The sequence below is a fragment of the Tachyglossus aculeatus genome, chromosome 4 (genome assembly GCF_015852505.1).
Source record: "Tachyglossus aculeatus isolate mTacAcu1 chromosome 4, mTacAcu1.pri, whole genome shotgun sequence".
NCBI lineage: Eukaryota > Metazoa > Chordata > Mammalia > Monotremata > Tachyglossidae > Tachyglossus > Tachyglossus aculeatus.
Window position 1 is genome coordinate 12,053,695 of NC_052069.1, and position 12,845 is coordinate 12,066,539.

Here is a 12,845-nt window from a genome sequence, read left to right on the forward strand (position 1 = left end):
TTGGTATGTTTGGTTTTGTTCTCTGTCTCCTCCTTTTAGACTGTGAGCCCACTGTTGGGCAGGGACTGTCTCTATATGTTGCCAATTTGTACTTCCCAAGCGCTTAGTACAGTGCTCTGCACACAGTAAGCGCTCAATAAATACGATTGATGATGATGATGATGTATATATGTTTGTACATATTTATTACTCTATTTTACTTGTCCATATCTATTCTATTTATTTTATTTTGTCAGTCTGTTTGGTTTTGTTCTCTGTCTCCCCCTTTTAGACTGTGAGCCCACTGTTGGGCAGGGACTGTCTCTATATGTTGCCAATTTGTACTTCCCAAGCGCTTAGTACAGTGCTCTGCACACAGTAAGCGCTCAATAAATACGATTGATGATGATGATGATGTATATATGTTTGTACATATTTATTACTCTATTTATTTTACTTGTACATATCTATTCTATTTATTTTATTTTGTTAGTATGTTTGGTTTTGTTCTCTGTCTCCCCCTTTTAGACTGTGAGCAGCCCACTGTTGGGCAGGGACTGTCTCTATATGTTGCCAATTTGTACTTCCCAAGCGCTTAGTACAGTGCTCTGCACACAGTAAGCGCTCAATAAATACGATTGATGATGATGTATATATGTTTGTACATATTTATTACTCTATTTTACTTGTACATATCTATTCTATTTATTTTATTTTGTTAGTATGTTTGGTTTTGTTCTCTGTCTCCCCCTCCTAGACTGTGAGCCCACTGTTGGGCAGGGACTGTCTCTATATGTTGCCAATTTGTACTTCCCAAGCGCTTAGTACAGTGCTCTGCACACAGTAAGCGCTCCATAAATACGATTGATGATGATGATGATGACAACCTGATCACCTTGTAACCTCCCCAGCGCTTAGAACAGTGCTTTGCACAGAGTAAGCGCTTAACAAATACCCTGTCCCACTTGGGACTCACAGCCTAATGCCACAATTACCCTTCTCCTACGTTTGTCGTGTTCTTCCTTTTTCCGAAATGCGGCAAATGTGCTCCTGTCGACACTTCCCTGAAATTAGGGAAGCGGCGTGGCTCAGTGGGAAGAGCACGGGTTTGGGGGTGAGAGGTTGTGGGTTCTAATCCCGGCCCCGCCACCGATCAGCTGTGTGACTTCGGACAAGTCACTTCTCTGTGCCTCAGTTGCCTCATTTGTAAAACGGAGATGAAGACTGTGAGCCCCAAGTGGGACCAATTTGTACTTCCCAAGCGCTTAGTACAGTGCTCTGCACATAGTAAGCGCTCAATAAATACGATTGATTGATTGATTGATTGATTGACAATCTGATGACCTTGTCTCTACCCCGGCGCTTAGCACGTGGTAAGTGCTTGACAAGTACCACGATCATTATTATGACCATAAATATAAAACTTAATCTCACGTTTTATCCTCCCACAGAGCAAGAGCCGTGCCTTCTTCCGGAAAGAGGATATTTTTAAGCATTTTATAAAATGGTATTTTTTACATGCAACGCATGCGGCGAGTCGGTGAAGAAAGGACAAGTGGAAAAGCACGTGAATATTTGCAAAAACTGTCAATGCCTTTCTTGCATTGACTGTGGCCAGGACTTCTGGTAAGTAAAGTCAGAGGAGCTCCCCTTCCCCGTCCTCCGCCCCGTCGTCCCCCCCAGCCCGGCCCAGCGAGGTAGCAGAGCGCGCTCATTTCGGGGGGTGTTTCGATTATTGTCCGTTGATGTTTTCAGGGGCGATGATTACAAGAACCACGTGAAGTGCATCAGTGAAGATCAGAAATACGGCGGCAAAGCCTACGAAGCCAAAATCAACAAAGGCGACGTTAAGCAACAAGAATGGATTCAGGTGAATTACATCCCCCAGTTTGATAATAATAATAATGGTATTTGTTAAGCGCCTACTATGTGCCAAGCACTCTTCGAAGCGCTGAGGGAGGTAGAAGGTGATCAGGTTGTCCCACGTGGGGCTTACAGTCTTAATCCCCATTTTACAGATGAGGGAACTGAGGCTCAGAGAAGTGAATTGACTTACCCAAAGTCACCCAGCTGGCAAGTGGCGGGGCCGGGATTAGAACCCACAACCTCTGACTCCCAAGCCCGGGCCTTTTCCACTGAGCCATGCTGCTTCTCCAAAGCATAATTATTTTTTATATTAGTATTACATCTGATCGTTTGGGAGTGCCTTCCAAGAGCATCAGACTTTCATTCATTCATTCAATCGTATTTATTGAGCACTTACTGTGTGCAGAGCACTGTACTAAGCGCTTGAGAAGTACAAGTCGGCAACATAGAGAGACGGTCCCTACCCAACAATGGGCTCACGGTCTAGAAGGGGGAGACAGACAACAAAACCAAACATGTAGACGTGTCAAAATCGTCAGAACAAATAGAATTAAAGCTAGGGGCACATCATTAACCAAATAAATAGAATAATAAATATGTACAAGTAAAATAAATAGAGTAATAAATCTGTACAAATATATATGCAAGTGCTGTGGGGAGGGGAAGGAAGTAGGGCGGAGGGGATGGGGAGGAGGAGAGGAAAAGGGCTCAATCTGGGAAGGCCTCCTGGAGGAGGTGACTTGATTTTGATATCTCGAGAACAAGAAGCATTTGGGCACTGTGCCATTTTAAACAAAGACGGGTTTGTTACCTCCTTCCCTTCCCCACAGCACCTGTATATATGTATATATGTTTGTACATATTTATTACTCTATTTATTTTACTTGTACATATCTATTCTATTTATTTTATTTTGTTAGTATGTTTGGTTTTGTTCTCTGTCTCCCCATTCCAGACTGTGAGCAGCCCACTGTTGGGTAGGGACCGTCTCTCTATGTTGCCAACTTGTACTTCCCAAGTGCTTAGTACAGTGCTCTGCACACAGTAAGCGCTCAATAAATACGACTGATTGATTGATTGAATTTTGGTGGGCTGGAAAATCAGCGTGAAATAGGAACCTCATGGCCTGTCCCCAGAGTGTTTTTTTTGTTTCTTTTTGTTTTCCAACCGAGCCCTCTTCGCCTCTCGAAGATGGAAAGTATAAGCCGCGTGCTTGGAAATTGAAAGTAGAAGTGATTACTAATAACCTTGAATGCACAGTCTACTGACTGTCTCTACTTTTAGAGAAGTAGAGTCTCTGCTTCTAAGAGAAGCAGCATGGCTCAGTGGAAAGAGCCCGGGCTTGGGAGTCAGAGGTCATGGGTTCGAATTCCGGCTCTGCCACTTGTGATTTCGGGCAAGTCGCTTAAATTCTCCGTGCCTCAGTTCCCTCATCTGTAAAATGGGGATGAAGACTGTGAGTCCCATGTGGGATAACCTGGTGACCTTGTCACCAGGTCCCAGGCTGAGCCCCTTCCTTCCTCTCCCCCTCGTCCCCCTCTCCATCCCCCCATCTTACCTCCTTCCCTTCCCCACAGCACCTGTATATATGTATATATGGTTGTACATATTTATTACTCTATTTATTTATTTATTTATTTATTGTACTTGTCCATTTCTATCCTATTTATTTTATTTTGTTGGTAGGTTTGGTTCTGTTCTCTGTCTCCCCCTTTTAGACTGTGAGCCCACTGTTGGGTAGGGACTGTCTCTATGTGTTGCCAATTTGTACTTCCCAAGCGCTTAGTACAGTGCTCTGCACATAGTAAGCGCTCAATAAATACGATTGATTGATTGATTGATTGTATCCGCCCCGGCGCTTAGAACAGTGCTTGGCACATCGTAAGCGCTTGACAGATGCCATCATTATTATTATTATTATTATTTGGGTTTCCCTTCTAAGAGATGTGAGGAAAAGACACTTCCTTAAAGCTCTCCGTCTTTTCCGACGGATGGTTCCCAACCGTTCTTCGTTTCCCCTTCTAGCTTAATCCTGGTTCCGAGCTAAAGGAGGCGTGTGGCCGTTAAGAGTTGTCGTTTGACAGTTTGGATCGGCCGTTTGGGTGGGGCGGTCGGCATTTCTCATCTGATTTTCTTGCCGTACCCCTTCGCCCATCGTAGCTGGACTCTAACCTGTTGTTTTGCTTTTTCCCTTTTTGTAGAAGATCCACGAAATAATGGGAAAGTCAAACATCGCACCCAAAGTGAGGGAGATTTTAGAACAAGTCAGTGGTTTCGACAATGTTCCGAGGAAGAAGGTCAAATTTCAGGTCGGTGTTCTTTGGGCTTGTCCCCCCGCCGAAGGAGAGCTTCCATCGGCCGTATTTATCGAGCGCTTACTGCGTGCACAGCACTGTACTAAGCGCTTGGGAGAGTATAGCGGAGTTGGCAGATACAGTACAGTGCTAAGCGCTTAGTCCAGTGCTCTGCACACAGTAAGCGCGCAATAAATACGATCGATGACGATGATACATTCCCTGCCCACAGGCCTTCAGCAGTCATATCTGATGGAATAACTGCCGTTTCACTTGTCGTTTGTTCTTCTTTGCATAGAATTGGATGAAGAACAGTTTAAAAATTCATAATGAATCGCTTCAAGAGCAGGTGTGGAATATCTTTTCAGAGGCTACCAGTAAGGTGGGTCAAATAACCGATATTATGGCATTTCGGAGCTGGAAACGGTAGACTGCTTTTCCTCCTGTTGCCGTTTAATTCCAGATATTTGTCATTGGAGGGGTGCCGTGGAGAGGGAAGTTGCTCAGTGGGAAGGGGAATTTCGTTTGGAGGGAACTTGAATCGTGTTCAGAGAGCTTGCAATCCTTTTATTTTAGTGATTAATTAGCAGTATTAGGTCGGTGTAATGACTCGCAGTGCTCTGCACATAGTATGCGCTCAATAAATACGATAAATACTCTGCTTCCCAATTATTGTGGGAAGCCAGGTTTTTTCCTGGGTACTTGAACTGCACTGTATTGACTACGTTGCATTGAATCTTCCTCCTGTCTTCTTCTGGGTTGGGGTTAGCGTGGCTTAATCAAAATAAAATTGGATTTCCTTTCTCTCCCATGCTTATCCCAGCATCTGACCGTAGTGGTATAGTCTTCATGGCTCCGGGTACTGGGTTGTGGGTAAAGTATTCCATGAATAAAATAGTGAACCGTTTTCTTAAAATAAGGTGGTATTTTTCAGAATGTTTTCACTTTAAAATATCTTGACAGTGCTTTTCACAACATTTCTTTTTTTATTGGGTTGTACTGTCTTAAGGCAGCTAACTGAAACGTAACTGTCATGTGGACTTGTCATTCTTCAGGGAAATCCGTCAGCTCCCAGGGTCATGCTTTGAAGTTTGTGGTAGCTGTAAAAATCTTATTACAATCTTAAGATTGTACTCGATTCATTCTTCAAACATTTCGGTGCTGCTCTCGAAATGTAACCTGATCACCTTGTAACCTCCCCAGTGCTTAGAACAGTGCTTTGCACATAGTAAGCCCTTAAGAAATGTCATTATCATCATCAATCGTATTTATTGAGCGCTTACTATGTGCAGAGCACTGTACTAAGCGCTTGGGAAGTACAAATTGGCAACATATAGAGACAGTCCCTACCCAGCAGTGGGCTCACAGTCTAAAATAGTAATTATTATTACTATTATTCTCTGGGCCTCAGTTCCCTCCTCTGTAAAATGGGGATGAAGACCTTGAGCCCCCCGTGGGACAACCTGATCACCTTGTAACCTCCCCAGCACTTAGAACAGTGCTTGGCACATAGTAAGCGCTTAATAAATGCCATTATTATTATGTGTTTGAGTTTATCGCTGGTTTCTCTAGCCATTTTTTTCCTGTTTGGTGCTTTTTTTCACTTTGTTATTTACACCTACTCACAGAGTAAAGGAGGCAACCGGTTTTTTTTGTGTGTGTGTGTGTTTCCTATTCTTCCTGGGTGCCCCGTTTGAGTTGCTGTTGACAACTAGAACAGTTTACATATCATATTTTAATGGCCAAGCAACCGTATCTAGCACCATAACTAAATAATGTATGTGTGCCTATCTGTTTAACTTCAACCATCCATTTTTTACTTTGGCTTGATTCCAGGGTTGACATTATCAACCAGTGGTATTTATTGAGCATTTACTATGTGCAGAGCACTGTACTAAGTGCTTGGGAGGGAGCATTACAGCAGAATTAGCAGACGTGTTCCCTGCCCATAACAAGCTTACAGTTTAGAGGATTATAGACTGGTCTTAGTTGTAACCAAAGTCAAGAGGTCCATTCAGATATTTAGAAGATGCCAGAGGGAGGTGAATAACTAAAGACTGGTATGTTGTTAATAATGAACTCTTTTTGGCTTAATCAATCATATTTATTGAGTACATACTATGTAGTAAGTACTTAATAATAATAATAATAATGCATTTGTTAAGCATTACTGAGAGTTGGCAGGAGAGACGGGCAAGGAAAAACGGATTTGTACATGTCAGCGTTTAAACAGTACAGTAAGTTAATAGGTAATTATTATATCACTCATATAATAAATAAGGATTTTATTTGGATCTTTCTATGTGCACAGCACTGTTCTAAGCGCTGGGGAGGATACAAGGTGATGAGGTTTTCCCACGTGGGGCTCACAGTCTTCATCCCCCTTTTACAGATGAGGTCACTGAGGCCCAGAGAAGTGAAGTGACTTGCCCAAAGTCACACAGCTGACAAGTGGAGGAGCCGGGATTAGAACCCACGACCTCTGATTCCCAAGCCTGGGCTCTTTCCACTGAACCACACTGCTTCTCTAAGCACTTCCCAAGCAGTTGGGAGAGTACAGTACAACAGAATTAGCAGGCACTTTCCCTGCCCATAACGAGCTTACAGTCTAGAAGGAGAGACGGGCATTAATATGAATAAATAATTTACAAAATTTGACTTAAAGATGTGATAAAGATAGGCTTAAGCCTCCCCTAGATAGGAGAGACGGGCATTAATATGAATAAATAATTTACAAAATATGACTTAAAGATATGATAAAGATAAGCTTAAGCCTCCCCTAGATAGGAGAGACGGGCATTAATATGAATAAATAATTTACAAAATTTGACTTAAAGATGTGATAAAGATAGGCTTAAGCCTCTCCTAGGTAGGAGAGACGGGCACTAATATGAATAAATAATTTACAAAATTTGACTTAAAGATGTGATAAAGATAGGCTTAAGCCTCCCCTCGATAGGAGAGACGGGCATTAATATGAATAAATAATTTACAAAATATGACTTAAAGATATGATAAAGATAGGCTTAAGTCTCCCCTAGATAGGAGAGACGGGCACTAATATGAATGAATAATTTACAAAATATGACTTAAAGATATGATAAAGATAGGCTTAAGTCTCCCCTCGATAGGAGAGACGGGCATTAATATGAATAAATAATTTACAAAATTTGACTTAAAGATGTGATAAAGATAGGCTTGAGCCTCCCCTAGATAGGAGAGACGGGCATTAATATGAATAAATAATTTACAAAATTTGACTTAAAGATTTGATAAAGATAGGCTTAAGTCTCCCCTAGATAGGAGAGACGGGCATTAATATGAATAAATAATTTACCAAATATGACTTAAAGATATGATAAAGGTAGGCTTAAGTCTCCCCTAGATAGGTCAGCTCTTGGTAGATGTAGACAGTCTGTTTGCTCCAAATAAAAGCCTTATTTATTATATGAGTGATATAATAATTACCTATCAATTTACTGTACTGTTTAAATGCTGACATGTACAAATCCGTTTTTCCTTGCCCATCTCTCCTGCCAACTCTCAGTAAGTACTTTTTGAATACTTTACTGGCGTGCAGCTTCTAGGTAGGGAGTGTTTCTCCTAATTCTCTGGCTCTCCGAAGCGTTTAGCAGAATGTGTTGTACATCAGTACGGCATTCAGAATTTACTGTTTGATAGGGTGAATCAAGCAGGCAGCCACGGTAGATGAAATTTACTTTGGCGTATCTTGAGTGTTGCTCTGTGTACTCAGGAGGTTGTCCATGTCTGTCGGTGTTGTATTCAGGAGGTTGTCAGTGTTAATGGTCTTCACGTGTAAAAAAATCTAAATAAAATTGATTTGGAAATGATTAACATGTATGAATGTTGATAAGCAAAAATGAGTTAAATATTTCAATCGTACGTATTGAGCGCTTACTGTGTGTTGAACTCTGTACTGAGCGGTTTGGAGAGTGCAATAGAACAATAAAACACATTTTTTCAATTATCAGTATTTTAAAAATAGACTGAGCTTTGTGTTTTTTGCCCCAAACAAGGGACCAGATGAAAAAGAGCAAGAGAAACAGCCATCCAGTCAAGTGGAAAATAAGGTCCCATCCACTCCCCCGGGAACAGATGAAAAGAAAGATAAGCCAGAGGGAAAGAAGAATAAAAGAGAACGAAAGGAAGAACGACAACAGAACCGAAAAAAGGAAAAGAAAGAGCTGAAGTTGGAAAGGCAGGAAAATTCAGATCAAAAATCCAAAAGGCGTAAAAAGGGGCAGGTGGAAGAAGGTGATGCTGAAATTCAAGAATCGGCCGAAATTGACACAGCAACAAAGAAAAAGAGAAAGAGAAAAAACAAGATGGGATGCACGCTTGAATTGGATGTCAACGGAAATGGAAATCATATTGAAGAACCCAAAGAGGAAGAAAAAACCACTACTGAAAAGAGAAAGCGCAAACCTTCCGAAAGTATGGTGACACTCTGTATTTCGTTTTTTTTAGCAGTGGCAAGAACTGTTTCATTTTCCCGTTGTAATCTGCTGGAATATTTTTAATTCCTTGCCCGCCGTGATGACAGCTCTTTGTTGATCGTTCTTAAATCCTTAGGCGAAACCACTTCGAAAAAGAAAAAGATGAAACACCCAGAGAACGCTGTGCTGATGGAGATGGAAGAAAATGAAACCCCAGTAAAAGGTAAGCTCTTTGAGAGCAGGGAGGAACACGTCCCCAGCATTTAACGGAGTCCTCCAAGAACTCAGTACAGTGTCCGACATGTATTGAGCGCTCAGTGCGCAGTATTGATTGAGTGAATTGGAGAGGAATTTCTCTGCGTAATAAAAAATGTTCTCTCAATTCATCCCCTTTCTATAATTCAACACCAGTAGAGCCCTCTTAAGGGGAGCAAATGAAGAGGGGGCTATTAAGAAATATAGTCTCAGGCAGCACGGGGGAGAGAACGGGTGAATCAATCGATCAATCGTATTTATTGAGCGCTTACTCTGTGCAGAGCACTGTACTAAGCGCTTGGGAAGTACAAGTTGGCAACAGAAAGAACAAGTTGGCAACATATATACAAATCAGTTAGCTTTTTAGGCACGTATTGTACATTCCATTTGGCATCTTTAGGGATTTGTGGAGAGTATATAGGCCGCGGTGGGGGCCAAGCTTCACAAACCGAAAAGCTACCAACCAAGAATCAATCAATCAATCAATCGTACTTATTGAGCGCTTACTGTATGCAGAGCGCTGTACTAAGGACTTGGGAAGTACAAGTTGGTAACATATAGAGACAGTCCCTACCCAACAGTGGGCTCACAGTCTAGAAGGGGGAGACAGAGAACAAAACCAAACATACTAACAAAATAAAATAAGTAGAATAAATATGTACAGGTAAGATAAATAGAGTAATAAATACGTACAAACATATATACATATATACAGGTGCTGTGGGGAAGGGAAGGAGGTAAGATGGGGGGATGGAGAGGGAGATGGGGAGAGGAAGGAGGGGGCTAAGTCTGGGAAGGCCTCCTGGAGGAGGTGAGCTCCTGGAGTAGAACACTGTGTGGCGGAGAGCCCAGCGCTTAGAACAGTGCTTTGCATATAGTAAGCGCTTAACAAATGCCATCATTATTATTACTATTATTATCCGAGTGAGCGGGTATCCTGCTTTGTGGGGGGCGCGGGAAAGGCCAAGAACGGATGGCAGAGGGGTGAGGGGAATGACAGGCGCATAGCGGTAATCAATCAATCAATCGTATTTATTGAGCACTTACTGTGTGCAGAGCACTGTACTAAGTGCTTGGGAAGTACAAGTTGGCAACATATAGAGATGGTCCCTACCCAACAGTGGGCTCACAGTCTAGAAGGGGGAAACAGAGAACAAAACCAAAGATACTAACAAAATAAAATAAAGAGAACAGATATGTACAAGTAAAATAAATAAATAGAGTAATAAATATGTACAGACATATGTACATACATATATATATATATATATATACATATATACAGGTAATTCATCTACACCTCCGAAGTAGTGGTTTCACTGGGTTTGTTGGAGGCGGGGGAGAGAGAGAGATTGTACGTATCACATCATATGCAATATCGCGTTTTGTTCTTATCGAAGGTAAATTCAACTGGCAGGGGACTATCACAGCCATTCTGAAACAAGCTCCAGACAATGAAATATCAATCAAAAAGTTAAGAAAAAAGGTATGGACATTTTCTTCTCTTTTTTTTTAAAAGAGTTGTGTATTTTCCTTGTTTAAAATGGACAGTTTGGATAGACGTCGGTGTACTACGCGGGACAGTGCAGTTTGTCAGTGAGAAGCCACGTGGCGGAGTGGATAGCGCACGGGCCCTGGCAGTCAAGGTCATGGGTTCTAATCCCGGCTCTGCCATTTGTCTGCTGTGGGACCTTGGGCAAGTCACTTCTCTGGGCCTCAATTACCTCATCTGGAAAATGGGGATTGAGACTGTGAGCCCCACGTGGGACAGGGACGGCGTCCAACTCGATTTGCTCGGATCCACCCAGCGCTTAGAGCGGTGCCTGGCACGTAGTAAGCGCTTAACAAATACCCTCATCCTCATCATCATTATTATTATTAGATGTATGTGGCCATCTGTTTTATCGTGCTCTCCCAAATGCTTAGTACAGTGCTCTGCACACAGGGCTCAGTAAAGACCATCAACTTGATTGATTTTCTCCCCCTTTTAGACTGTGAGCCCACTGTTGGGTAGGGACTGTCTCTGTATGTTGCCAACTTGTACTTCCCAAGCGCTTAGTACAGTGCTCTGCACACAGGAAGCGCTTAATAAATACGATTGATGATGATGATGATGATTTTGTAAAGTAACATTGTTCACCAGGCACCTGACATAGAAACCTCTCTGTTGGAAGGCTAGAATTTCAAGTCCAAATGAACCCGTTTGACGTCCATTTTTCTCATGCAGGTTTTAGCCCAGTACCAAGCAGTGACCAGTGAAGAGCATAAATCCAAAGAGGATCTGCTGGTGATCTTTAATAAGAAGATTAGCAAAAACCCCGGCTTTAAGATACTAAGGGACAAAGTAAAACTCTGGAAGTAACATTTTTTTTTTATACTTCGAAAACTCTTCCTCTTTTCACTGTTTGTAAAGCATTTAGAAAATTTGGCAACCAGACCTATTTTGTGTTTTCAGGAAAATGTATATTTTTGGTAGAAATTTAAAAAAATGTAAATGACCATTCTGTTAAATTTGGGGTTGTGCAAACTACTCTGAAAAAAAAAAAACCACACAGATTTTCTTGTGGACCCATGCTGAATGTTTGAAGAGCAGTGAATAAATGTCTGTTTTATAAGTCTTTCCAGTTTTAGGAAATGTTCCTTATAGTCCTGCTGTCTATGAAGTGCTTTTTTTTTTTTAAGCTCAGCAAGTAGCAAGAATTCCATGTTGGTGGGTGTGAATAGCCGGATTTTGCCACATTAAATAGCTCAGATCATATTGATAGATAGATTTTTGTTTTACACATGTTTGGAATGATTGGTCAGAGCACTAGTGACCTACTCTTTTCATTCATTCAATCTTATTTATTGAGCGCTTACTGTGTGCAGAGCACTGTACTAAGCGCTTGGGAAGTACAAGTCGGAAACATATAGAGACGGCCCCTACCCAACAGTGGGCTCACAGCCTAGGAGGGGGAGACAGACAACAAAACAAAACATGGAGACAGGTGTCAAAATCGTCAGAACAAATAGGGACCGTCTCTATAGGTTGCCAACTTGTACTTCCCAAGCGCTTAGTACTGTGCTCTGCACAGAGTAAGCGCTCAGTAAATACAATTGAATGAATGAATGAACAAACAGAATTATAGCTATATGCACATCATTAACAAAATAAATAGAATAGTAAATATGTACAAGTAAAATAGAGTAATAAATCGGTACAAACATATATACAGGTGCTGTGGAGAGGGGAAGGCGGTAGGGCGGGAGGGATGGGGAGGAGGAGAGGAAAAAAGTTGGGAGCCCCTTCCTTCCTCTTCCCCTCGTCCCCATCTCCATCCCCCCGTCTTACCTCCTTCCCTTCCCCACAGCACCTGTATATATGTATATATGTTTGTACATATTTATTACTCTATTTTACTTGTACATATCTATTCTATTTATTTTATTTTGTTAATATTGTTTGTTTTGTTCTCTGTCTCCCCCTTCTAGACTGTGAGCCCGCTGTTGGGTAGGGACCGTCTCTCTATGTTGCCAACTTGTACTTCCCAAGTGCTTAGTACAGTGCTCTGCACACAGTAAGCGCTCAATAAATACGATTGATTGATTGGGGGCTCAGTCTGGGAAGGTCTCTTGGAGGAGGTGAGCTCTCAGTACTCTTTTATTTAATAACTGGCCATTACCAGAATTTCACCTGAGGACTTGAAGGAGAAGGGAAGGAGGGCATGTTTGAGAGGAAGAGGAATGAAGTACTTAGTACAGCAAGCGCTTAGTACAGTGCTCTGCACACAGTAAGCGCTCAATAAATATGATTGATGATGATGAAGTACTGTCCTGAGGGCGGTGGTCTCTATTATGGAGGAGAGTATTGGGTCCTGTCTACATGTTTTGTTGTCTGTGTCCCCCTTCTAGACTGTGAGCCAGTTGTTGGGTAGGGACCATCTCTATATGTTGCCAAGTTGTACTTCCCAAGTGCTTAGTACAGTGCTCTGCACACAGTAAGCGCTCAATAAAT

At 41.9% G+C, this 12,845-nt stretch overlaps 1 protein-coding gene across 1 annotated transcript; it reads left to right on the plus strand.

Moving 5' to 3' along the window:
• The first annotated feature begins 1,430 nt into the window (after positions 1 to 1,430).
• On the plus strand, positions 1,431 to 11,471 carry LYAR (Ly1 antibody reactive). Its single transcript, XM_038745143.1, has 8 exons — positions 1,431 to 1,605; positions 1,735 to 1,849; positions 4,047 to 4,154; positions 4,438 to 4,521; positions 8,177 to 8,594; positions 8,733 to 8,819; positions 10,252 to 10,337; positions 11,079 to 11,471. Exons 1-8 carry the CDS (start codon positions 1,484 to 1,486, stop codon positions 11,211 to 11,213), a joined length of 1,155 nt encoding a protein of 384 aa, XP_038601071.1. The 5' UTR covers positions 1,431 to 1,483; the 3' UTR covers positions 11,214 to 11,471.
• Positions 11,472 to 12,845: the final 1,374 nt, after the last annotated feature.

Excerpts from the sequence above, each read along its gene's own strand:
- LYAR (XM_038745143.1), top strand. The coding sequence starts at position 1,484 with ATGGTATTTTTTACATGCAACGCATGCGGCGAGTCGGTGAAGAAAGGA. Across the intron at positions 1,606-1,734 it reads GACTGTGGCCAGGACTTCTG|GGGCGATGATTACAAGAACC; the intron begins GTAAGTAAAGTC and ends TGATGTTTTCAG. Across the intron at positions 8,595-8,732 it reads AAAGCGCAAACCTTCCGAAA|GCGAAACCACTTCGAAAAAG; the intron begins GTATGGTGACAC and ends TTAAATCCTTAG.